The 26,344-nt window shown below is 56.5% G+C and overlaps 1 protein-coding gene and 1 long non-coding RNA gene across 13 annotated transcripts in view; one reads left to right on the forward strand and one right to left on the reverse strand.

The window, feature by feature from the left end:
- TECR (trans-2,3-enoyl-CoA reductase) overlaps window positions 1–26,344 on the reverse strand; it is a 27,530-nt gene continuing 1,186 nt past the window's right edge. Inside the window, exons 2-13 of one of the 2 annotated variants that reach the window (XM_070373515.1) lie at window positions 2,998–3,048; window positions 2,258–2,309; window positions 1,910–1,954; window positions 1,712–1,815; window positions 1,522–1,637; window positions 1,335–1,440; window positions 1,153–1,225; window positions 1,006–1,049; window positions 853–910; window positions 685–773; window positions 341–386; window positions 1–250 (exon numbers count right to left, since the gene is read on the reverse strand). In XM_070373515.1, the coding sequence (XP_070229616.1) occupies window positions 123–250; window positions 341–386; window positions 685–773; window positions 853–910; window positions 1,006–1,049; window positions 1,153–1,225; window positions 1,335–1,440; window positions 1,522–1,637; window positions 1,712–1,815; window positions 1,910–1,954; window positions 2,258–2,309; window positions 2,998–3,048 (912 nt within the window). In that variant the 3' untranslated portion in view covers window positions 1–122. Of the gene's footprint in view, window positions 251–340; window positions 387–684; window positions 774–852; window positions 911–1,005; window positions 1,050–1,152; window positions 1,226–1,334; window positions 1,441–1,521; window positions 1,638–1,711; window positions 1,816–1,909; window positions 1,955–2,257; window positions 2,310–2,997; window positions 3,246–26,344 lie in introns of those variants that run through there. The other variant, XM_070373513.1, reaches the window with a different exon arrangement.
- LOC138988500 (uncharacterized) overlaps window positions 3,286–26,344 on the forward strand; it is a 26,406-nt gene continuing 3,347 nt past the window's right edge. For 2 of the 11 annotated variants that reach the window (XR_011464760.1, XR_011464755.1), the window contains exons 1-3: window positions 3,289–5,454; window positions 12,396–12,553; window positions 19,996–20,190. This is a non-coding gene — a long non-coding RNA (uncharacterized lncRNA). Of the gene's footprint in view, window positions 5,455–12,395; window positions 12,554–14,129; window positions 14,192–15,084; window positions 15,168–19,995; window positions 20,191–25,560; window positions 25,823–26,344 lie in introns of all 11 variants that reach the window. The other 9 variants (XR_011464752.1, XR_011464754.1, XR_011464757.1 and 6 more) reach the window with 9 other exon arrangements.

Consider the following 26,344-nt stretch of genomic DNA (forward strand, 5'->3'; position numbering starts at 1 on the left):
TCCAGCCGGGCAGGCAGCTTTTATTCCAGACCCTGGAGAGCAGTGGTCCCCACTCTTCCTCCAGGAGTGGGGGGTGGGACGGGAGCCGGACCTGGCTGGGCCCAGGTGTGGGGAGCCGCTGTTCAGAGCAGGAAGGGGATAATGGGCATGCGCAGGGGCGGGTAGTCCCGGAACTCCTTCAGGTAGCTGCGGTGCTTGCCTTTAGCCCAGATGGTCATCTGGGTGAAGCCCACCAGGGAGAAGAGGGCCACTGTGGGGCGGAACCGGGAAGTCAGGAAGAGCGGGCTGCACACGGAAGGGACCAGGGGGACCCCAGAGAAGGACGGGGCCAGGGGCTCACCTGGGAGACACTGGGTCATGATGGCAAAGCCAATCCAGGACCCCACCTGTGGGCAGAACGGCCAGGTGAGGGCGGGCAAGGGTGTTCTGTTGAGGCCTCGCCCACCCTCGGGGCCACTGGGGATGGCAACCGACCTCCAGTGCTGGAGCAGCCAGCAGTGAAGTGGGGGCTGCACGGTGAAGCTGCCCAGCCTGACAGCCGCCCACCCTAGGCCCCAAAAGGCCACAGTCTCCCTCGCCAAATGTTAAAGTTCAAACTGCAAAAGCAGCTACAGAGCCAGGCAGCGTGCCCCCCACCAAAGCTAGCCCTCCCCAGGGGACCCCAAGCCCAGCACAGACCCTCACCTCATAGGTGTAGTTGGGGCAGGACACCAGCAGGAAGAGCCAGGTGAAGGGGTTCCTGGTGGGGTACGGGATCTTCCTGGTCTTAGACCCTGGGAAGACAAGGCAGGAGCAATGAGCCCCCGAGGGCCTGCTCCGGGGGCCACACCCCTGCCCGCGCCGGCCACTCACCAGCCGGCCGAAGGTCCCGCAGAGCCATGTGGATGGAGAAGTTGCCAAGCTGGCAGATCTGAGAGAGAGACCGGGTCAGCTCAGAGCACCCCCCACCCTGCCCCCCTGCCCCGCGACTCCCCCCAACCCCGCTGTCCATCCTGGCCTACTTACCACAAAGATGGCGAGCGCCAGTTTAACCTGCTGAGCTCCGTACGCTGAAGAGGAAGCCGAGAGGAGAGGCCCGTGAGGGGAGAGCCTGGGGGGGGGTGTGGGGGGGGGGCGGTGTTCACAGCGGGAGCAGGGTCCCCGGCCACTTACTGGGGGGTGTGTAGAGAGGGTGGTTGATGTAATAGGCCATCCACGCAGCGAAGCCCCAGTAGTAGGTGCAGTTCTGAAAAAGTGGGGCGGGATGGAGGCCCCGTGGAGGGCAGGACCCAGGCGAGGGGCACCAGGGAGGGCGGGGCGGAAGGGCCTGGGCCGATGTGCAGCTGGGGGCTCACCTTGAAGATGTTTCGCAAGGGCATGGTGCCGTGGGAGAAGCGGTGCACGAAGAGCGTCTCCAGCAGGCGCTTGATGTAGTGGAATGAGTGGCAGATGCAGGCGAGGCTGGGGGCGGGGAGCCAGCTCAGCGCAGGCGGGTCCGGCGGGCCCCCCACCCCACACCTCCTCCCAGCCGGCCCCACTCACTGCACCACCGTGTGCCGACTGGACGTGAAGTCGTATTTGCGGCCGTAGATGAAGGGCACCCGGAAGTAGAAGAGCAGGTAGATAAAGAGGGGCCCGGCGTACTCTGTCAGGAAGACCTGGAGAGGGGAGGGCGAGTCACCCGCGGGGCACCGGGAGGCAAGACTGCAGGGGAGGAGGGCTCGGCACTCACCGTCACCCAGCTGATCTGGGCCCCCAGGTCCCGGAAGTAGAGTGTGGCCGTGGTGCCCACGGGCAGCTTCTGCAGGACATCCTCATCCTTCAGGGACTTGCCCTCTGAGGAGAGTTGGGCCAGAGCTCAGGGGCTGCTGGGCCTTCACCCACAGCCACCCTGGAGCCCGGGGGCAGCCCAGCAGACAGCTGTACTCACTGGGGTCCAGGCGGAGGGACTGGCGGGCGGGGTACCACTGTGGGTCTGTAGGGAGAGTGGGGTGTCATGGCACACAGCCTGGTGGGCTCCTCTGGGCCCTGGTGTGGCTCCGGGACACGGACCGGAAGCGCAGGAATAGCGGGATGTTGTCCTTCCGGAAGCCCTGCAAGGGCGTTCCTGCGGGTGGCCACAGGGGGGCGGCGGCCCCAGGCCAGCCCCGAGAGGCTTGGGCCACACCAGGGGCATCTCTGCAGGGCCTTGAGGGAGAGGCAGGCAGGATGGGGTCCCACCTGGAGGCCCCTGCCCAGAGGGGTCACAGGGGGCCGTGTGTCTGGGCCCTGGACTTACGGGTCTTGGTGAAAAGGTTCTTGATCTCGGCAATGGTGGCTTGGGGCTCCACCTGGGGGAAGCACAGGCCGGAGACAAGTCAGCTGTGGCAGGGAGTTTGGAGGGCCAGGGGCCCAGGATCTCTCTTGGTGAGGTGGGATGGACTGGGGTCCTAGGCAACTGCTATGGGAGGGGGAGGGTTGGAGACCAGGCCCCCCAACCCATCCAGCGGACACCACAGCCATGGGCCGGAAGGCCATTTTAACCAGGCAGCCAGGATGCCTCTGGACCAGCCGGGGGATGGTGTGAGCATGGAAGCCAAGCCTGCTTTGCCCCTCCTCTCCACCCCACCCACAGCTCCTCCCAGAGTGAAGGCCCTCAGTCTGTTCCAGCCCTCCCTGGGATGGGACCACCCCCCTCCCCTGGCCTGGCCTCAGAAAGGGGCAGGTCTCAGGACCCCACCTCCTTCCCAGGCCCCAGAGCCCTGCAGGGTCCACTGAAGCTGCACGGCCTCCTCATGCACCATGAGCTCCAGACCACACCCAGGGAACAGGGCGCTCCTGCCCCCAAGGGCCAGGCGGCAGGGGCAGGCCCAGGCACAGGGACACACCCGTCCTGCACACCCTGAAGGGCAGGGGGTGGGTGTCAGGACACAGATGGAGGGGCATATCCATCTCCCTGGGGGCCAAGAGCTCAGGAAAGGAGGGGTCCCAGGCCCAGCACCCTCGGGCCCACGAAGCTGGCGCCATGGCTGGTCCTACCTTGTCCAGGAAGCACAGCTTCTCCCGGGTCTTGGCGTCCAGAATCTCCACCTCAAAGAAGAGAACGGCCTTTTTAGGTTTCTTGGTCGCTTTGGGGGGCGCAGGCCGGGGGAGGCCGTTGAGGCCAAAGCCGGGGCTGAGGCCCTGGCTGCTGTCCCTGGCCGCCAGGCTCACGCTCAGGTCCATGCTGCCCCGCTCTGCCCGCAGCAGCCAGAGTCCCCAGCTGCCGGCCGTCAGCCCCCACCACAGACCTCCCCACGCGAGGCGCTCTGGGCCGGGCTAGCGCGATCAAATTCTGCCGCGGTGCTGGAAGGAAGCCCGTGCCTGCCCTGGCACTGCCAGCTTCTGTGCAGATGTAACCTGAGTGGCCCAGCAGCCACGGCCCAGCTAAATATAAAACTGCCCCACACGGAGTCCCCCAGGAGCCACGCCGCAGACCTCCTGGGGAGGAGGGACCTGGGAGCAGCCCCCCCCCCAGGCCTGGGGGGCTCCAACTGTAAGACTTCCCAGTGGACATGGACCCCCAACAGCACGGTGGGGAGATGCCCAGGATGGGCACCAAGGCGGGTCCCAGCCCAGTGCAGAGCAAGGGCCAGTCCACCAGGAGGAGGGGGAGAGGTCAGCGGGCAGCCCAGGGCCCAGCACAGCCCTCAGCGCTCCCTGGGCTTGGAGAAATCCCAGCTATTCTGAGAATCTGTGAGATAGATCATCCATTTCCCCTTCTGAGCTGCAAGGGACACTATGGATTAGTTTCCTCGTGCGTTCGTGTTCCCAGGGAAGGTGACAGATTCCAGGGTTCCCGGTGCAGAGAGCCTCGCTCTAAGTGTGGCAAGGGTCTGGAAATGCAGAAGCTTCCAGCAAGCACCCCCAGCCAATACTGAGACCTTGACCCCCACCTCCCTGGCCCCCCTCTCCACCTACTTCTCATTAGGTCCACCCAGGCCTCATTCAAAGCCACCACCAGGGCAGTCCTTCCACCACGCCAGCCCAACACGGCATCTTTGTCCAGGCTCTGAGCCCCCAGAGCCCAGAGCAGACATCCCAGGCACCCCCCAGTCTCTGAGCCCCAGGCAGGGGTGCATGGGGGCAATGCTGGGAGGGGCAGGGCTCCGAGGGGGTCTGACCCAGCCATCCTAAGCAGGCAGGCAGGAGAAGGCATGCCAGCCAGCAGTGAAGGGTGCAAACTTGGGGGAGCTGGAGTGAGGCCTAGTGGCCCCAGCCCGTCATGAAAGGTCTGAGGGCCCCAGGGCAGGGCTTGGTGCGGATCTTCATCAGGCACCGGATGCGGCAGGCAGGACTGGGTCTGACCCCGTCAGCCCTTCCCACCTGGTAGGCCCTCGTCGGAGGCAGCATGGAGAAAAGGAGTAGGACGTGGAACCCAGGGCAGGGCCCTGGACGAGGCTCTCTGAGGGCACACTCACCCACCCAGAGACCCCCACCCAGGGAAAGGGTTTCTCTCTGACACCCCCCACTGCCAGTAGGAGAGGCAGGGGGCACAGCAGGCGGCACACAGGGCTGATCCCAGGCTTCTCTCTCGGTCCCAGCCTGGGGGCTGGTAGGAAGGTGTGTGCCTTGAGGGGCTGGCGTGGTGCCTGACAGACCAGACATACCCCAGAACCTCAGGACGTGAGGAGACCCCGAGGGCCTGCAAAGAGGGAAAGGGGATGGGCCTGGGTTCAGGTCCCAGCTCCCCGTGCCAGCCAGGGGTGGCTGTAGGCCTGTGAGCCATCCATGCTCCACCTGTCCCTCGTCACGGAGCCAGGGCAGGAGAGTCCAGATCAGAGCCCAAGAAGTGCTGGCCAACATTCTTGTTACCATGCTAGAGCAGGAGCCTGCCATCACCTGGGGCACATTACTGAATGCCTTGGAGTCACACAGATGACACAATCAGACAGAAGGGCCAGGAGGAGGGGGCTGGTTGTGCCCCCCAAGCATCTAGCCCCACCCAGGGGACTCCCGGCAAAGGGGAGGGGCACAGGCGAAATGTGCCAGAAAGGGCACTGACAGCAGGTCCCCGGGCGGGCAGAGGGCCCGCAGCCCCGGGGCTGCAGGCATATTAATAGTTGCCGGGTCCCCGGCGGGCAACACCCACATGTCTTCGGGACCCGTGTGGTCTGCAGGACGGCTGCACCACGTCTCCTGGGAGAGCAGGCCTCCAAGTTCCTGCTGAACCACTCAACAGCTTAAAATACAACCAGCCCCTCTCCCGGCCGGCCAGCTGCTGGGGGAGGGCTGAAATCCTACCCTCTCCCCAAACCCGGGCACCAGACCAGGACCCAGGAGGAGACAGTGGGCTGTAGAAGCCCCAACTGGCTGCTGGGAAAGGAAGCAGGGCAGCAGGAGGGGGCAGCGGGGACAGGGGCCACCCCTCCCAGCGGCCGCCGCTGCAGCTGCCGCCACCACTGCCACCGCAGCGACCGCACCCGGGCTGCAAGGAGCAGCGGCGCCCTCGCGGAGGTAAGCCCGCCCGGGACGGGGGGTGGCGGGGGGGCAGCAAGCAAGGCCCCCGGCCTGCTGGGGAGGGGGTGGCCCCAGCTCAGGGCCACTGTGGCTGGTTGTGTCCTCCTTTCTCATGTCCTGTCCCCAAACCTCCACCCCAGAGAGGTCTGCAAGGCTCTGGGAGGGTGGGCGGGGGCTGGAGGGGTGGGTACCTATTTTGCAACTGTCTGTGCCTCTGCAATTACTTCAAGATAGGTAAATTTTTAAAGTTTAAAAGCCAGGTAGGAGAATACACACACACACACATGCACACACACGTATGCCAGGTAGAATACAGACACATACACACACGCATGCGCACACACACACGCACACACACGTGTGCCAGGTAGAATACACACACACACACGCCAGGTGAAAAAAGCCAGATACAAAGGGGTCGCCTGTCCTGGGAAATGTCCAGAACAGGTAAACGGAAGCAGACACACAACAGAACGGTGGGAGGGGGAGGGGAACGTCAGCTGATGGGGACCTGTCTCTTTCTCGGGTGACGAGAAAGCTGTGGAATGAGACAGAGGCTGCCCAACACTGTGAATGTACTGAATGCTGCCAAACCACTTACTTTTTAATGGTTTACTGCATATTATGCGAAATTCACCTCAATAAAGTAGGGTTTTTTTGGGGGGTGGGTGTATAAACCAGTTCTAATTACCCAGAAAAAGAAAAGGTAAGAGACAAGGAGCAGCAAAGGCTCCCCACGACCCCGCCTCACCCAGACTGAGGGCCTAAATGTGGTGAACCCCACCATGCACTTCCAATCTTCAGCCCCTGAGTTACCCCCCACTGCACCCCTCCCCACCCTCTGCTCTGTGCCAAGCACGCACTCACCCCCATGCTTGTCACATACACACCCCAGTGCCCGGGCCTGAAGCCAGCCTGGGTGGGGGCCCAGGACTGGGGTGAGGTGACCCGGGCGGCTGCCGAGCAGAGATCCTGAGCACGGAAGAGAAGGCTGCAGGCTCAGGACGTTCCCCGCCAAGGGAGAAGGCAGGCTAGGGACAGGGAGGAGTGAGTGGCAGAAGTTCCTGAAGGGGTGGCGTCTCCTTCTGTCCCCATGGAGGGAAGGGACTGGGGGGACGTGGAGCAGGGCAAGAGCTTGGAGGATGAATGAAACAAAGCCCATCAGGCTGACCTGAAGTCTGGGCACTGGTGAGGCGGAGGGTGTGGCCCCAAAGCCTCGGGCACCATGGCCAGGCAGAGGACAAGGGCAGGGCAGGAGTCTGGCCTGGGGCACAGGGGACAGCTCAGCGATGGCGTCACCCAGCCCAGGAGGATTTCTCACTCGGAGGCCCCAGGCTCTGGGCTCCAGCCAACAGCAACTCATGGGAGCACAAGGTCAGGGCTGGTGGGAGGGCAGGGTCGGACAAGGGGCAGGGTGCTGCCCACCCTGCAGGAGGGGTGGGGGGGGCAGGCTGCAGACTTGCCCCACCCCAGGGGAGTACCCAGAGACACTGCCAGGCAGTGGGGCCCGCCATTTTCCCCGCCTTCGTGGAAATGGGCAGATGCCGCTGATCAAGGCTCCATTGTAGAAAGGGGCACCCACTCCTTGAGCACCTGTTTCAAGCTAGCTCGAGGACCATAGCCTCAGGGAGGCAAGGCTCCCGGGGTGATCCCCACGTGGCAGATGAGGGAACCGGGCTTGAGAGCAGGACAGACTCGGGGCCTTTGCACATGCAGCTCTCAGTACCAGCGCTGCTCTCCCCCAGACCCCACAGGGCTCTCCGTCGCCACCTCAGCAAGGTCCCTCCTGACCATCACCTTAAAATAGCAACGCAGACATTTACCGTCTGCCTCCCACTGGATGGTCAGCTCCAGGGGGCGGAGACTGTCCTGTCCTCGGCCCTTCCCTGGCACCTAGAACACAGCCCGGGAAGAGCCGTGCTCCAGAAACACCTGCGGGAGGCCCCCTGCCCAAGGCCACGGAGCTGGGGCATAAAGCCCCTTCCCCACCAGCCTCTGAGCCAAGGCCTTTCCCTCACCCCTCCGTCACCATACTGGGGGGCGGGGGGGCCTGCCCACCACGCCAGACCCCAGAGCAGGAGCTGCTGCGGGGAGCTTTCCCCAGCCTCGTTCCAAGGAGGCCTCTGTGAGGCCTGCAGGCCACGGCCCAGCTCCGGCAACCCTGCGGGGCCCAGCATTCTGGCCGCCAGACCCTCCTCCCAGGCCCTGGGGCACCACTGACTGAAGCAAAGGGTCAGCAATGAGCCTGCTTTGGCTCCAAGGGAACCCTCTATTTTTCTTCACCAGCACCCCCAACACAGAAGGGGTTCCCCGCTGACAGGCTCCACACACCCTGCCTGCAGGCAGCACCACAGGCCCAGCAGCCCCTGACAAGGAGGCGCTGAGGTCAAAAAGACTCACCTATTTTCGGGCTGTGTGGCGCTGGGCAAGTTACCCAACCTCTCTGAGCCTCCATTTTCTCAGCTACCAAGTGGGCCGCCCTCACCTGCTATCTCACAGGATTACTTTAAGACTTACAGATAATCAGCACCACCATTCTAGTCTGTATGTGCTTGTGGGGGGGGCGGTGAGGGGGGGGGGGGACGGACAACAGTGGCAAAGTTTATAACAAGAGATAAGGGGAAAACAGAGAACCGGGGATCAGGAGTGGGGAGGACAGCCATTTTAGACAGAGCGGTCAGGGAAGGCCTCCCTGAGAAAGCACACAAACATGTCCGGTCTAGAATAACTCTCACAGAAAAGTAAATGTTATCAGACCGATACTACCAAAATACAAGTGGCAGACACACGAGGTGCCAGGTCTCTTTCCTGCAAAACCTGACGATGACCCTGAAGGGGCCCGACCACACCAAGGTCAGAGGGGTGGTGCGAGGAGCTGGTGACATTGAGCCCGAACCTAACAATAGCAAGACACGTGCTGATGGCGGAGGCGGGGCGGCACCAAGCGTCCCTGCTCTAGCTCAGCACCAGCGCTCGAGTCAGCAGCCGCGGACGCTGCCGCGCTCTCCACTGCCCCCTTGCGGCCACGGCCCGAAGGGTGCGCACAGCGGCCGGCGCTCCAGGTGAATGACCAGCGTACCTCCGTCCACGGCAGGATGAGATCAGGAGAATGTGCACTAACTGTTCCACTCACCAGCCAGGCGGCCTTGGGGAGCCACTATCTCACGCTCATTCCTTCATTTGCGTATTCTTTCCCGCCTCCCCACTTCCCGCGGGCACTGCCATGACCTGCATGCGTTCTGGCGAGGGCAGGGGACAGGGAGACAGATGGTCAATAGTGGCATGTTTTAAACCAAGAGTTGTGGAGAAAAACAGAAAGGAGGCGGGGTGAGGGAGTCAGGAGCGGGGAGGATGGCCACTTCAGAGTTGTCAGGAGGCCGGCCAGTGGAAGTGGGAACACACCATGCACATGGCCACGTAGACAAGCGTTCCAGGCAGCGGGAGCAGCAAGTGCAAAGGCCCTGAGACTGCACCAGCATGTTTAACTCATTGCTGACCGAGGGGGTTTTGCAGAAACTAACGCCTGTGGCTGGTGACCTGTTATGTAAGTGATACTCATCTGTGTCTGATCAATAACAGGCAACAAAAGCCGTATTAATATGTCCCTGACCAATATAATGCAAGCAGCAGACCCGGTGTGGCGGAAGCAGTGTGTGGAGGGGGAGAGCAGGAAGGCACAAATGGGGAGTGAGGGGGCTGATCACAGCGGGGGAGGGAAGGCGCAGGCACTGTGTGCCACAGGAGGGACTCTGGCTATTACTGATGCAGGTGGGAGCCACGGAGGGTTCTTGAGCAGGGGAGGGGTGTGACCTGATTCAGTTGTTCAGAGGCACCCCCTGCAAAGTGAAAGACCAGGGCAGAGGCACCAGTGGGGGCAGGAGCAGGGAGGTGACCATGGAGGGAGTAAGAAGTGGACAGACTGCGAAGACGGAAGTGACCAGATGTGCTGAGGGTCTGGATGTGGAGGTGAGAAGGGAGGGACTCTGAGGTTCTGACCTGGGCCTCAGAAGGGAGAAGCACCAAGCAGGAGGGTGGCAGGAAGGGGAGGCACCACCTAAGCCCGGGCTGGACGAGTCTGCAACTGCTGCTTTACCCCGTGGGAGCTGCCACACAGGGCCCAGGCGCCAGTTCCCAGGAGGGCTCCCGAGCCAGAAGCCAGACCCCACTCCAGCTTCCATTTCCCCATTTTCACTCACACAGCCGGGCCCAGTGTCCCTCTGGCCCCTCCTGGATGTAAACAAGACCCAGGGGCCCCAGGGCAGTCTACATCCCAGGCCCAGGCCTGAGAGTCAGCGTGGACTCCAGGTCACCTTTATCACCACCCAGTTCTGTGTGTCCTACAAGGGAACCCTCCCAACAGGAGAGGGTAAGAACTGCAGCTGTTACCCAGACACCTCTCCTCACCCCCCTTTATAGTCCCCAAGGCGGCCGAGGGAGCAGGCGCCATTAACTCCATCTCACAGATGGGGAAGCCGAGTTCCGAGGGGTGCTCCCAGCTCATGCAGCAGTAAACTGACCCCAGACTGCCCACCACACAGACTTCTAGAGCTGTGCCCCCAGCAGGCACATGCCCTGGGGAGACCCCCAGGCAGCAATGGCACAGGCCCCCTGTCTAGAGCAGGCTCTCGGGGACCCCACAGGGGCTGCCTGCCAGAGAAGGGCCCTTCGACCAGGCTGCCTTGTGCTGGGCAGCCTGGCACATCGCAGCCGGTGCCAGTGCCTGCACCAGGCAGGACTGTCGGGGTTGGCGGTGGAGGGCTCCTGAGGCTGGGGTGCAAGAGGCCTGTGGTGGGCGCAAGCCCTGCTCAGTGCAACCTCAACTCCGGATAAAGGGGCAGAGGGCCCCATGGGTCCCTCAGCCACTGACCTGGGCTCTCCCGGCCCCTACAGGCCCCACACAGGGCACAAGGGCAGCCACACTCACAGGATGGATGGAGGCCTGGCCCTGAGCAGTGCGGGCCCAACCAGCTCACCCCATTCACTAATGCAGAGTCTTCAGCACGTTCACCTAGACTCGGCAGCTCAGCGCTTTCGGCTCCCTCTCCCTTCCACTTTCCAGAAATGTCGAAGTCACACTACTCCTGCCAGGGCAGCTGAGAAAACCTTGGGCTCAGCTGCCAGGAAGCCAGCACAGGCCGCACCTGCTGGGCCAGAAATACCTCCTTCCCCGGTGGCTTCAGCTCTTGACCCCATTTCTCCAAGGTGCCTGGGGGCACTGCACAGCCTCCCTGAAGTGCTGCAGTGGGGAGGCGGGGAATGTCACCCAGGGTAGGAAAGGCAGAGACTGACCACCCACTCCTAGGGCCTCAAGCGGCCAGATGTCCCACCCCTGCTGGCCAGACGATTAATGGCAGGGTCTGAATGCCAATGTCCCTGGGCTCTGGGATCCAAGGCCAGAAGCTGGTGGAGCCCCCCCACAGGCCAGTAGTAGCCAGCCTTGCAGGGCATTCTCTGGGCACCCAGGTGCCCTGGCTGGTTGCTATGACCACGGAAGGCCCAAGATGAAGGAGCTGGAGCAACACAGCAAGACTCTGGGTCTGGGGCCCAAGAGGGCCACCACACTCTTTGACCAGCAGCCCACTGGTTCCCATGGCTCAGACCCCTCCCTGGGCAGTTACAGGCCTCCGGGGCCTCCAGAGGGCGCTGTCCTGGACACAGCTGCACCGTGAAGGCCCATTTCATTGGCAGTGCCGCCTCTAGTATGGTTTATCAAATGCATGCTTACCTTGTGCTGAGATCTTTACCTGCACAGTCACCTGGGCCTGTACACTAAAGACTGCAACCCCAGCTAAGCAGCCCAGAAAACCAGGGCTGGGAAAAGAGGTTGCTCTTGCCTGAGGCACAGAACTAGGTCAGAGCCAGCCAACTTGGGCCGAAAGAATCCCACTGCCCACCCTCACACACACACACAAAAACCACTTGCATTCTGGAGAACAGGACTAAACGCTAAATAAAGAAAGGGGGAACAAAGCCTGGACCTGATTATCTGGAAAGCACCTTGCTCCTTGCTGATGTTAAGTTCCAGAGGTTTGGATTCTGCATAACAAGTCACCTCCCCAGGGAGTGTCCTTGGGAGGCTTATCTGTTCAACTCCGGGCCCCCGTTGAACCAGGCCATGCCAAGGGCAAAGGGCCTGTCACCCCAACACCACCCAGAGGGGCGCAGGCAGGGTCAGCAGCTGTTTTGCTGTTTTCTGCCACAGGCTAAAGCCACCAATGAGCTTGGAAAACCAGTGCCATGGGGGCAGAGAGCTGCAGAGACCACAGCCAGACCAGCCTCTGTTCCTGCCTGCGCCCTGACACGGGAATGCTCGCAAGAGGGCCTGACAGAGCGCATCCCCGTGGGAGGTGTGGCAAAGGGCCCCGCCCAATGACCCTGAATCCTGCCCACCTACAAAGCCCACCTCAAGAGCCCTGACCTGGACAATGCAGATGAGAAAATAGGGACCTCTGATGGAGTCAGGCACCCACAGCTTCGAAGTTCCCAGCGACAGATGGAGGTGGCCAACTCACCCTGGGCTGCCGTCCTCAAATAGGCTCTTGCCCTTTGGACAATGCTCCAAATCCTTATCATGACAGACAGACTGCCTGACTGACTGACATGCCCTCGTTGAAACTCTCAGCCAACCCCCCTGCCCCAGTCGCTCCCTACCCAGTCCCTGCCCCCTCCCTCAGCCGTCAAGCAGGGTGCCAGCACCCAGCCTCCACCAGCTCGAGCTGGCCTTGTCACCCCACTTTACAAACAAGGCAGCGGAGGCTCAGGAGTCACAGGCTCCAGGGGCAGGGCCCCACCTGTTTTTGCTCCGTAGAACTGAATGCTCGTCCTCCAGAACCGTCCCTGACCCCAGACTCTGGGAGGACGGCCCAGACCTGCAACCCTGCACACCCTGGCCAGGTCAAGGTTGGTGATCACATCTGGTCTCTCTGCATCTCTGGCAGGAAAGCGCTGTCGGGCCAGGGAGCTGGAAGAAGGGACGCTGGAGCCCTGTGGACACAGGCTGACAACACGCTGACAACAGGCTGACCAGCAGGGGGCGCTCGTCCAGGCTGACTCCCGACCCGCGCACAGCACGCCCAGCTCCACGTGCAGCAGGAAGGTCAGTTTTGCGCGCGACAGCCCAGTCTGAGACCCATGTGGCCGGCCTTAATGCCCACAGCAGCAACAACAGCTAACACCTCCTGTATACTCCCAACGTGCAGGCGGGGAGGCAGGTCCTGACACACATTATCTCCTTTACTATTACTCCCCTCTTCCAGGTGAGGACACTGAGACTCATTCCACTGTAAAAGCAGTGACTGAATAGTGACTAAATACCTACTACACGCCAGGCACTGTTAGGGACTCTGGGGAGTTCAGCCCTGGAAGGACAGCCCGGAATCCTTGCCCGTGTGGAACTGCCACTTTAGCAGGGAACACAGACCATAAAATAGTTATAGGGACTTCCTTGACCTCCAGAGGTTTAGACTCCATGCATACACTGTAGGAGACATGGGCTTGATCCCTGGTAAGGCAATGGCATCCCACTCCAGTACTCTTGCCTGGAAAATCCCATGGACGGACGCAGCCCACGGGGTCACTGGGAGTCAGACACGACAGAGCAACTTCACTTTCACTTTTCACTCTCATGCATTGGAGAAGGAAAGGGCAACCCACTCCAGTGTTCTTGCCTGGAGAATCCCAGGGATGGGGGAGCCTGGTGGGCTGCTGTCTATGGGGTCGCACAGAGTCGGACACGACTGACGCGACTTAGCAGCAGCAGCAGCAAGGGAACTAAGATCCTACATGCTCTGTAGCATGTCAATAAATAAATAAAACGGGACAGGGAGTGGCAGGTGAAGGGAGCCGGCAGTTTCACATAAAGTGGTCAAGAAAGATCTCCCCCGAAAGGATGTTGAGCCAAGCCCTGAAGGTGATTAAGGAAAGGGCAGTTGAGAGATCGGAGGAGAGCATCCACGCAGAGGAATGCCCTGTGCAAGGGTCCTGAGGTGCCGCCTGCTCGGTGTGCTTAAGCAACAGAGCCAAGGCTTCTGTGGCTGGGGATCAGGGTAGTCGGGGGAGGAGAGGAGGTGAGGACAGGGAGCTGATGGGTCATGCAGGGTCTCCCAAGCCCGGTGAGGACTATGGCTTCTACTCTGACTGAAGTGGGAGCCATGGGGGTTCTGGGCACCAGAGGGATGTGACATGACGAGTTCTTAAAGGACCCCTCTGGACTATATATGGGAGAATAAGGATGGAACCCGGAAGACCAATAAGAAGTTATCAAGATTAAAAAAAAAATCAAGATAAAGGATGGCTTAAACCAAGAGGCCAGCAAACTATGGCCCACAGGTTAATTCTGGCCCACCACCTGTTTTTGTACAAGCTAAGATGATTTCTACACTTTTAAGTGGTTAAGAAAAAAATCAGAAGCCTATTGCATGGCACATGGGAATTATATGAAATTCAAATTTCAGTATCCACAAAGTTCACTGGAACGCAGCCATGCTCCCGGGTTGACAGATCGTCCAGGGCTGCTTCTGTGACAGCCGCAGGGTTGAGAAGCCGTCAAGAGGCTGTATGGCCAGAAAAGCCTTGGGCTTTACCATCTGGCCCTTCCCAGGTAGAGTCTGCCAATCCCTGGCCTGGGCCTCATGATGGCAGCAGGGTTGATGAGAAGCAGTTATATTCCACAGGTATTCCCAAGGCAGAGGTACATGATTTGCCAATTCCTGGACATGAGGCGTGAGGGAAAGAGGTGAGTCAAACAGCCTGGGGCCTGGTGATGAGAAGACTGGAACTGCCATTAACTGGCAGGCGTGGGTGTGGGGAAGTGGGAGTCACGCAGATCATGCAGGCTGAGGTTGGGGTGGGGGGTGGGGGGGAATCCAGGCTCAGTTTTGGACATGTTAAGTCTGAAATGCTCACTGAACACCCCAAAGAGATTCAGCTCACTGAGAAACACCACTCCTCCTTCCTGTAATCACATGGAAGCATCTGTGAGCAATCTGGGTGCTCTATGAACACGGGTCATGTATGTGGCTTCCCAGGTAGCTCAGTGGTAAGGAACCCGCCTGCCAATGCAGGAGTCCCAGGAGACGTGGGTGAATCACTGGGTTGGGAAGATCCCCTGAAGGAGGAAATGGCAACCCATTCCAGTATTCTTGCCTGGGAAAATTTCATGGACAGAGGAGCCTGGCAGGCTACAGTTCATGGGGTCGAAAAAGAGACTATGACTGAGTAAATGAGCACGCACACATATCCCTAAAATAATTTTGCTGATTGAATGTATCCCCCAACACATATTTAAGTTGACAATACTTTTTCACCTGAGCTTGAACAGTTGCAAAAGATGTCATTTCTGGCCTACTGCAGATATTGCAAATTCTATATAAAATTTATGGGGCTCTGTTAAATCTCACCAGGGTCTAAATACCTAAGTAGCTTCCTATCTACCATCATTCCACTTAAAAAAAAAAGGCTATAAACAAGCTCCTTAATATTTGCTCCTTTTTTGCCTTGAAGTTGAATTCTATTCGCTACCCTCCTGCATTGAATTTTATTCAAATACAGGATCGTGATTGAAGGTTTGTGGGGTGTTTTTTTTTTGGCTGTGCTGGGTCTTCATTGTGACTCACTAGTTATCTCCAGTTGCAGAGCACAGCAGCTACGCTTCGTGGTGCTCGGGCTTCTCACTGCAGCGGCTTCTCCTGTTTCGGAGCACGGGCTCTAAAGTACGTGGGCTTCAGGAGTTGCAGCACATGCGCTTCCTTGCCCCCAAGGCATGTGGGATATTCCCAGACCAGCGATGGAATCTGTGTCCCCTGCATGGCAGGCTGATTCTTAACCACTGGACCACCAGGGAAGTCCCTGATTGAAGGTTATTACTGAGCATCATATCTACTGCTCAAATTGAAATTTCTTAAAAACATTTTCATGACCTAAGGTTCTAAGTGTAAAGAGAAAATCCTTCAGGATGAGTTATCATTACATTATCAGCTAAACATAAACTATGAATCAACAACCATCACTAAACATTAACCATAAACAGCAGGTTATCAGCACTGCATCTCTAGATGGCATGGATGTACCATTTTCCCAATCAGGTCATGTAGCCAAGGTGACTATTTCTTATTGCTAGAATGAGATAGAGCTTTTATTCTGACATTTCTTTATTCAAGTAAACACTAAGAAGCCATATTCACATAAATAAGCAGATGAGTATAGACAGGGTCTTGTTAAAGCAAAAAAGTCCCCAATTCTGTGAACTCCTTCTGAGTTACTGGCCCAAAGTCTCACGGTGACCTAGTCTCAGAAATATCTGTAAGGTCTTCCAGCTACCGTTAGGCACCACTCCACTGTTTTTCTGAAAGCAGTGACTCGTGACCTGGTCCCAGGGCCTGGCGTTGCTCACTTTCTCAGCCCCGCGCAGGTCCCCAAGAACACACAGTACGGCAGCCACTGCCCAGTCAGGGTGTGAAAGAAAGAGTCCGTATCCCAGTCCAGTCTCAGCCCCAGGGGCTGCCCAGCTCCCAGGCAACACGTGGCCCAGAGGAGCTCCGAGCAAGCCCATCAAACCTTCCCATACATAAGCCAGAGGGCTCTGCCCCACAGCGATCCCGCTCCCTGTGCTCCTTGCAGACGCCTGGCCCAGGCCAGGGAGCCCACAGAGCCCTGGACCCTGTGTCCAGTGCCCAAGCAGAGCAGGAAGGGGTTCCTACACAGAGACCTGCGAAGGGCTCAGCCACATATGGAGGGCATCTCAAACCCCCAAGAACCCCTTCTGCTGGCTGAGAAGTTCCCGTTCTTCATCTGCTCAGGCAACACTGACTGAGACCCTCACTGCGCCAGGCCTGTGCAGGGTGCTAAGCTCGATGATGAACAGAAAGACCTGTGTGCAGCATGCCAGGCACTGGCCCAGATGCTCGGATACCATGGCCAAGTGCCCCCCCACCCCCCGCCCCAGCCCACTGGGTCTGCTCAGGCTCAAGGGGAATATGGGCAAAGAATCTATTACATAACACGAGGTCAGGATGAACCAGCTGCTGGGAAGAAAAGAGCTGGGCAGGGAGCCCAGAGGACCACAGGAGGCGGTCAGGAAAGGCTTCTCTAAGGATGTGAGACTTGAGCCAAAGTGATGGCCAGCATGAGGCTCCCGGAGGAAACTGCAAAGGCCCTGGGGCAGCACACAGGTCGGCAAGGCTCGGGAACATCCAAAGACTGGATGCAGCCCAGTGTGCTCAAAGGCACGCAGCTGCGGAGCAGCCTTGGAGTGGAGGCCGAGACGAGTCCTCCAGGTGTGAGTCCCGGGAGCGGCAGTGGCTCAAGTGCCACAACCCGGTTTGGTTTGAGAAGGAACCCTCTTGCTGCTCGGGACAAGCGTGGAAGCAGTGACCATCTTGCAGACAACCCAGGCCAGAGACCCTGGCGGCTTTGATGAGAGCATGAAGGTGGCAAGCACTGAGAAAAACGCCCTAATTCCTGGATCCTTAAGTGTCACTGACTCAAAACAAGCTGCTTTTTTTTTTTTTTTGAGGGGGGACACATATGCCAACATTAGATAAATGGGTGGACAGATACAAATCATAAGATGCATCCCAACTTCAGGAACATGAAAATGCTGAGGGGAAAGATGTACATCGTGGGACAAAGAGAGGAGAGTAACTACCAAGTGAAAGAAGACTCTGACGGAGGAGGGCAGGGTTTCTGGAATACTGAACAGGCCTAGCCACGTCCATAAAGGGAAAGGTAGTTTAACAGAAAATACTCAGCTACAGCTATTGCAGGAGGGGCGCTGGAAGCTGCCCTTGGTTGCCTGCCCCCGTCCAGTGCTGCCTCTGAGCAGCGTCACAGGTCAAGACCCTCAGAGCCTCCCCCAACCCCACAGGGCTCGGCCAGCTCGGCTCCAGCAGAGAGAGTGAAATGAAGCAAGAGGAAATGAGCCCCAGAGTCTTCAGACACCGCTCCCCACGCTTTCTCCCCAGATGGTGCAGGTTCGCAGGCCCAGCTGGAGAGACGGGAAATGCTGCCATCCACCGAGGCCCCCGGGGAGCCGGATGCAGTGCTCAGAATGCGTAGTCTCGGGGCCCACTTCTCAGATGGCGCCTGGAGGAGCCTGGCAGGAAACATTACTGGGGCCTGCCCGTCATGGTTAGTGCTTCCTGTAGAATTTCCATGTCATCCCTACATGAACATTCAGAGTTCAAGCAACTTGGAGTCAAAAACAGGGGGGCAGAAATGGCCAAGTTCCAAAGTACCAAAAGATAAGCAGGCGCCCACGCTAACGCACCGGAGCTACAAGTGCCCTCAGTTAAATCCACCAGTTCCAGGGAACTGCCAGGCACCCCGAAAGCTGGAGGGTCCTCCTGATCGCTGGATGTGGGACAGTTTGGGGGGAGGCATGGACGATGCAGCTAACTGCCTGAGCCCGCCCAGCCTGTTCCCGTGGGTCTCTAATAGGCAGGGACACAATCACTTGATCCACAGCGGGTGTGACAGAGGACAGCCTCACACTAACAGCTCTCTGAAGGTGCTAAGTGCCACTCGGAGAACCAAAACAGGAGCGGTGAGAAGGTGACAAGTGTGGCCTGGGTGGCTCAGAGGGAGCCTTTCGGAGGAAGTGACATTCAAGTTGAGACCTGAATGATGGGATGCGAGGATGGGACGAGCAGAGCTACCTCTCTGGAATCTGGCCCAGCACTGGGATTTCCCGGCTCAACCCCAGCCTGTCCCTCTGTGGATGCCACCTCCAGCCAGGAGACTGCAGGAGATCTGATTCTCCAGAGTGGACTCAACAACACACTGTTCCAGGCTATACGTATCTTCCCGAGAATTCTGCTGTTACCCTCACCACCCCCCACCAGAGACACGCTCTGCCAACCGCACCTCCTGAGAAGCATCAATTCGGCAACTCCCCCAACCCACCCCTCTTCTTCTAGATTAGCTTCCTGAGGTGTCCTGGGAGACAGCTTCTCCTAACAAGAAGACCAGAAGCTACAGCTCTCGGACCCGCTCCAGTTCAGCCTGCCTCCGGTTACTCTATGAAGCCCCAGATGCTAGTGTTAAACTGTGTGTGTGCTCAGTCTGACTCTTCAACCCCATGGACTGCAGCCTGCCAGGCTCCTCAGTCCATGAGATTTTCCAGGCAAGAACACCAGAGGGGGTTGCCATTTCCTCCTCCAGGAGATCTTCCCAATTCAGGGATCAAATCTGCGTCTCCCGTGTGATTGGCAAGCAGATTGTTTACCACTGCCCTCCCCACCAGCTTGAAAGGCCCACTCACACCCAAAGGCCAGGTAACGTTCCCTCAGGCCCCTCACACAATGGGCATGGTCCCCAGCCATTGCTCCCTGGTCCTTTTAAAGAGGAAAACAAGAATTCAGAAGGCCCTGAGACCAAGAACTCTGCAGTCTCCCGGGGTACCTGAATGGCCCATGAGCTCTGCTTACATAAGAGACTGGTTCGAGCAGGGACAGGGCAGGGAGAGGGCTATGCCAGCCTGCCAGTCACCACAGGCTACTGAGAGGCCCTTTATCCCCCAGAGGACTGAGAGGCTCGTGGCCCATCTCTAACCACTGGACTGGGGGTGGGAGCAGGGAGTGCTGAATACCACCCACAACACAGTTGTCAGTAATAAGGAACAACTACTCTCACACGTTTATATAACACACACCACAGTGGGAGCACTCTCCAAGGACTCAATAAACTGCTCTCTGAAAGTTAAGCTTTTGGGCAACATCAACAGGAAAAAGGACCTCCATCACCAGTGAGTCCACAGATATCGTTGCAAAGCCTGGCCTGATCAGCCCCATCACTCATCATACAACCACTTAGCCTGGCCTCCAGACCTCTGCCCAAGCTGAGCTCCTCCCTTCCCGGAAGACTTCTTTCAGGCTTCGGCTTAGACGAAGAGACCCTGAAGGTAGAGTCCACTTTCCTGGCATACAATACGTACAGAGAGAAAAAAAAAAAAATGTCAGAAGGAATGAACTAGTAAATAGACAATGGAGGACTTCTCTTGTGGTCCAGTGGTTAAGAATCCACTTTCCAATGCCGGGGACCTGGGTTCAGAAAATAAGCCCCACATGGCTCGGGGCAACCAAGCCCACTCACTGCATCTACAGAGCCCGGGTGACACAACAAAGACCCAGGACAGCCAAGGGGGAAAGAAAAGGGAGATGGGCTGGAGAACAGGTGATTGGAGCCTGCACGGCAAAGTGTCCAGACCAGCAGGAGCTGCTAGCAACCTGTGCCAAGACGAGGAGCAGGCCCACAGGCCGGCTTGGCAGGTCCTGGGCTCGTCATGCCCAGGTTCCAGGAGGAGGGGGACAACAGGAAACAGTGGCCAGGGTGGACCCAGGGCTTAAAACCACCTGTAAAGCCAACTTCCCTTGGTAGGAACCATTAAGAATGGGTCACACGGGGCCACCTCAGCCCAACACACACGACACTGGACTCATCCAGTGCAGCAAGAACCCACTCGCCCTTCTACACCCGGTGGGCCTGACCCCAGGCAGAAGATACATTCACCCACCCGTTCACAAACCTCCCTCAATCGTCCAGGTGCCAGGGAAGCTGCAGGAACAAGACACCAACAGCCCCTCCCCTCACGGAGCTCACTCTGTCCAGGTAGGAAGGCCATCAAGTTCCCAAATGAAACCACAACCACAGCCCAGGGAGGGCCAGAGGAGAGGAACAGGCTGCAGCGGTCCCTCTCCAGCAGGACAGTCAAGGAAGGCCTCTATGATGACAATGAAGGTAAGCTCTCAATGAGAAGAAAGCAGGCACAGGAAAAACAGAGGGAAGAGCATTTCTGGCCGGGAGAAGGGCTTATGTGCAAGGCAGGAATGTGGCGGTATATGTTCGAGATGAAACCAGCCCAGCAATGAGTGAGGTCAGCAGAGGGCAGAGGACAAGAAGCTCTGAGGGTGGTGTTCTGAGGTGCAGAGTGCTACGATCCTCCCTGCCCCAGAGACCCTCTGGCTGCTGCTGGGCGAGGGCCAAGAACAGACACAGTGGTGCGCCTGTAAGGAAGGAGGTTGTGACAGGCATCAGAGGGGACCAGGCCCACTCTGGGCACCTGTTTCCTGGAATGGTTCTTTCTCTCGATGTTAGAAAGTGGGTTCTGACTGTGCTGTGACTTCACTGACAGTCCTCCCACAGAGAAGGACAGAACAGCTCATTCCAAAACGTGGCTTCAAGGTGTGTGACATCAGAACCATCATGGGCTTCTGGGCTTCTTCCTCCATCTCTGGGCATACTGTTTGGCACAACTCCATCTCCAGGAGCCCGCTGGGTCTTGTTCATTAACACATCTGGAGATGTTCTAGAAAGAACGCATGCAGAAAGTATTCCAGGAAGCCTCACTGATACAGCTCTGTCCTTGACCACCTAATGATCTGGACCTTGACCCCGGACCAGTGTGCTGACACTTCAGATGGCCCAGGGGCTCCATGAGACAGGTGTCTTTTTAGTGGGGGAAAAAAAATATTTATTTATTTAGCCATTCTGGGTCTTAGCTGCAGTACACGGGATTGATGATCTTTGTTGCGGCATGCAGGATCTTTGGTTATAGCAGGTAGGATCTAGTTCCAGACCAGGGATGGAACCCGGGCCCCCTGCATTGGAAGCATAGAGTCTTACCCACTGGACCACCAGGGATGTCCCAAGACAGGTGTCTTTACCCTGGCTTCACGGATGAGACAACTGAAATGTTCCAAGACAGTCAAGTAACTGTCCTGAGGGTAGAGCTGGTGGCCTGCCTTTAAAGGGCACGGCCACTGAGCCACACTTCATTCCTTCCGCAACGCGTGGTCGCTTGGGCCCACCCACAGCAAAGCCCACTTTGGGTCTAGTAGAATCCAGGCCCTGCCATTCACCAGCTGTGAATTCACACTGCTTCCCTACTCTGGGTCCCAGTTTCCCCATCTCTCAAATAAGGGTAAGAGTACCAGCTTCACAGGTTCATTTTGAGGAGTCGATAGATAAAAAGCACTTAGAGTAAGCACTGTATCAGTAGTGACTTTCCTCACAATGCTCTGGCTGTGGCCAGGTATTAAAACATTCTCAGCTGCCACTGTCAATATCAGCAGGAGGGTGTTAAGATCTAGCTTGAACTTGACCAACCAGCCCAAGGTCTCCGGGCCTTTCTCATCTGGCCAAGCCTGTCAATCAAAGTACAGGGCTCCCCACCAAACTCAATTGCATTAACAATGTTACCACACGCACAGCTGTCAACTCTCCACCTTTCTCACTGCTCAGGAACCAGTTACTCAAGAGGCTCTGCCAGGCTCAGGGTTCCCCATCCCCACTCGAGCCCCTCACCATTCTCTCCAACAGCTGTCCCACCCTGCGCCCAGCTGCCCACCCACCACCACCTGCCACCCGTACTGCCACCCTTACCACTTTGGTTCTTCCCACCCACCTCCTCACCTCAGCCCCGCCTCCTTCCCCAGGCCCCGCCTCCTTCCCCCAGGCCGCGCGTCCTCTCCCTCTCTCAGGCCTTAGGACCACGGTGTAGTTCAGCTGCTGCTAAGTTGCTTCAGTCATGTCTGACTCTGTGCGACCCCATAGACAGCAGCCCACCAGGCTTCCCCGTCCCTGGGATTCTCCAGGCAAGAACACTGGAGCAGGTTGCCATTTCCTTCTCCAATGCACGAAAGTGAAAAGTGAAAGTGAAGTCGCTCAGTCGTGTCCGACTCTTAGCGGCCCCATGGACTGCAGCCTACTAGGCTCCTCCATCCATGGGATTTTCCAGACAAGAGTACTGCGAGTGGGGTGCCATTGCCTTCTCCGGTGTAGTTCAGTAGAACTAGTTAAATGTTAGCTGCTGCGCTGCACCCATCTAATGCTCACCAGAGCAGTAATTCCTTGAAGGGATAACCTGTGAGGTAGGGCCCATGGTGCCCCGCGGTGTGCAGGTCATGAGTAACTTGGGACTGGAGAAGAGGGAGGGTCTGCCTGTAGCATCTGCCTCAGTCCATGGTGTAAATACAACCCCTACCCACGCCCTCTGCTGATTTCAAGCTTAGCAACCTGATGTCCCTGAAGGCAAGGTTGGGAAGAATGGAGCCAAAGTCAGCCACTGAGGGCACACCACCACCAGGATCCCCATTTTATAGATGAGAAAATTGGCTCGAGAGGCTACAGAACCTACAGGCTCCATACTTCGTGCCGGGCAGTTATGGATCTGAACCTAGCCCTGACCCAAAGCTTGGTAGGCTTTTCTGTCTTCCCAGGGAGGATACCACCCCACCCAAAGCGGCCCCGACTGTGTGGCTCTGGGAAAGCACCCCTTATCTGAGAGTTCTAGAACTCACTGAGGCCTGGGGGCAATGAGATTCCAAGAAGCAAGGGGGTGAGTAGCTGAAGTGTAGAGCCACAATTCTAATGGTCAGAGAAAGGGGCTCACCAGGAGAATCGCCAGTGTAAGCCTCCACCTGCTCAGAGCCTGCAGGGCATAGAAAAGCCTAAAAACCACCCCAACCCCACAGGCTCCTGGTCTGACACACGCTAACACAAGAAAGGTCCCAAAAGCTCACCATGATCTGAAGCTACCCCATCTGAATCTAATTCACCTCCGGAACTCCAAGGGGCAGCCCATCCAACGTGAGGGCAGAGGGGCTCTGTCTGTCAGAGGACCCCACAGGGGCCCTCCCATCCGCCCTCCAGGGATGCTGGGTACTCAGAACAGCACAGCACAGCCACCAACCCAACTAGCATCAGCAGGGAATCGTCACAGGGACAGAAACTGGAGTCAGGCAAACAAGAGACCAAGGCCCAGCACCACTGCTTGCTGGTTCCGTGACCTTGAGCAACTTAACTGACTTCTCTGGACCTCAGTTTCCTTCCCTGTTAAGTAGAAGTAACACTAATGCCCACCTGATCAGGTGCTCACAGGCCTCAGCAACCACCGGTGGCTCTTACTACCAGCACTGCCAGCATCCCCAACATTACCATGGCTCTGGCTCTTCTACAGACAAACCTAGGTCTGGATCCTGTCTCCACCACGATGTGACCTTGGACAAGCTCCTTCACCTTTCCAAGCCTCAGGTTCTTTATCCACAAAACGGAGGAAGGAGGAGTATCCAACTCTCAGGGTTTTTGCAAGGACACAAGAAATGTGACCTGCCCCTGGTATCCAGCAACAAAAAGGAGCCCAGGGGCTTCCCTGGTGGCTCCGTGGTAAAGAATCCACCTGCCAACGCAGGGAACACAAGTTTGATCCCTGATCTGCGAAGATTTCACATGCGCTGGAGCACCCATTGAGCCCGCATGCTGCAACTACTTAAGCACAGGCAGAGCCTCTGGTCTGCCACAAGAGAAGCCACTGCAATGAGAAGCCTGTGTGCCACAACTTGAGAAAGTCTGTGAGCAGCAATGAAGACCCAGCACAGCCAAATAAAAAGGAAAAAAAAAAGTGACCCAGAAAGAGGCGGATCATAACCAGGCTCCCACCCCGTCTGTAATTAAACAATCAATCCCAAAAGCGTTTTCGGAAGGCCTGCTGGATGCAGCACACAGCAGGGTGTGAGTGAAGAGATCAAGCAGGCCCCATCTCAGAACACAATGCTGCTGCTGCTGCTGCTAAGTCGCTTCAGTTGTGTCCCATAGACGGCAGCCCACCAGGCTCCTCCGTCCGTGGGATTCTCCAGGCAAGAGTACTGGAGTGGGTCGCCACTGCCTTCTCCGTCAAAACACAATACCTTCCTACAAACAGGCACCAAATTTAATGTGCAGAAGTCAGAAACCTGCATGTTAACACAGCGCTTGATGGCTACAAAAACCCAAATTATCCCTCACCTTCTACTTCAAAGGGACCCAAGGATTCAGAAGGAAAAAAGTACATGAGACAGCAGACACTTAAGATCCCACCTCCCAGGTTAAACAGATTTATATTTCACTCTATTTATTACAACAAATTCCTTAAAAAAAGAAAAAGACATATCTGAAGCCCTCACTATGCCTTTTCCTCCCGTTCCATCCCTCCCCAAGCAATGGTTCCTCTTACTGTGTAATTCCCATACATTTCTAACCTCATATTACAATTTATCCTTTAATTAGGTGTCTATCCACAAAAAAAACACATATAAATCTCATTTGGTATGTTTTTTTAAATTTAAAAAACCTTTTGCTATTTGCTTTTTTCTACTCAACATGATGTCTGGAGATTTATTAAAAGTGAAGTGAAGTCGCTCAGTAGTGTCCGACTCTTTTCGACCCCATGGACTGTGGCCCACCAGGCTCCTGAGTCCGTGGGATTCTCCAGGCAGGAGTACTGGAGTGGGTTGCCATTTCCTTCTCCAGGAGATCTTCCCAACCCAGGGATAGAACCCAGGTCTCCCACATTGCAGGCAGACACTTTACCACCTGAGCCATCAGGGAAGCTTAAAGGACCAAGTAAATCAAACTAAATTGCTTTTCATGTGAAGAAATCATGCACAACAGTTAAAATAAATGAACCAGTGCTGTGTGCAGCACTCCTCTTTTATAAACACCCCTTATGATATAGTTCCAGCAATTTCATAATGTTATTATTGGCCTTTTCTGTCACAATTATTTTGCTCCGAAGAGCTCAGAGAGATTAAGTAATCTGCCCTAGGCTAGTTATTTAGTGAGTGGCAAAAATCGCCCCTCCAGCCGGAATCCTAGCTGCCTCAAACATCAGATATCAACCCTCATTCACTTCACTGTGTCACTGAGCGAGTCCCGAACCTTTCTGAGCATCAACTCTCTCTCTTGTAAATTACACTCCATAGTCTCCAAGGTCTCTATCCCAGTCAAAAAGGTCTTTCTGGTGGGTGTTAATCACCCAGTGGTTTAGGGGTTGCTTTGTTGGGGGGGCGTTGGGCAGGTGGAGGGATGTGGAAGAACACACTTAGTCCCAAATAGAAATACAGTCTTTCTCAAGGTGTTAAATGTGAAGGAAAGAATCTCTGCTATTTTTATTGATCTGCAACCAACACCTGTAATAGAGTTGATCAGCCTGCTGTGCAAACTGGGCTGAGAGATATTTTACCCTTGTACAGCAACCCTGGAGCTACCACCTCAGTGCTTATGTGTCAAATGTCAGCAGAGAATGATAACACAGAACATGGAAATATAACAACTTTATTTTTTTCCTCCAAGGTCACTTTGAACAGTGGGTTTGAAGCTTCTACTTCCAGGAGGGACAGGGTTTGAGTGTCCTCCTGATCAAGCCATGACCCTAAGGCTGTGACAAGCTTGCAGAACAAAAGTGTCCACCCCAAGGATCCTTAGGGGCCTACCTTATCTGCCTGCCAACTACTAAAACTAACTCCATTTTGTCAAAGGCCACATGTATCTCCCATCCTCCGTCTTTCAAACTGAATGTGGTTTTTTCTCCAGGGTTACAGAGAGGCTTTGAAAGGTAAAACTGTATTAGAAGAACTGTATTAGAAGAATTTCACTCTACAATCATAAAGTTGAAAGAGGCATAAGAGATTACTAAATTCTACCTCCTCATTTTTGTGCCACGTCAAAAAATCATTAACAACTTCTGGGTTAAAGGTTTCAAAAGATTCTGGGTAAATTACCACAGAAAGTAATAACAGTAATAGTAGCAGTAGTAAAGGGAGTGGGCAGAAGCAGTGGTATTTCACTAGCAAACAAAAATCAGACTGTCTCCTTACACTTATATGAACCACCTAACATGATTAAATTCAAAGAGACAGAAAGTAGGATGACAGTTGCCAGGGGCTGGGCAGAGGAGAGAAGGGGGTTAGTGTTTAATGGGTAGGATTTCTGTTACGCAAGATGAAAACAACAGAGTTCTGGAGGTGGATGTGGATGGTGGTTATGGTGGCACAACAGTGTGAATGTACTTAATGCCATTGAACTGCACCCTTTAAAATGATTAAGACGGTAAATTTTATGTGTATTTTAACACACT

This window comes from Bos mutus, chromosome 7 (genome assembly GCF_027580195.1).
Source record: "Bos mutus isolate GX-2022 chromosome 7, NWIPB_WYAK_1.1, whole genome shotgun sequence".
In the NCBI taxonomy this organism is placed as follows: Eukaryota; Metazoa; Chordata; class Mammalia; order Artiodactyla; family Bovidae; genus Bos; species Bos mutus.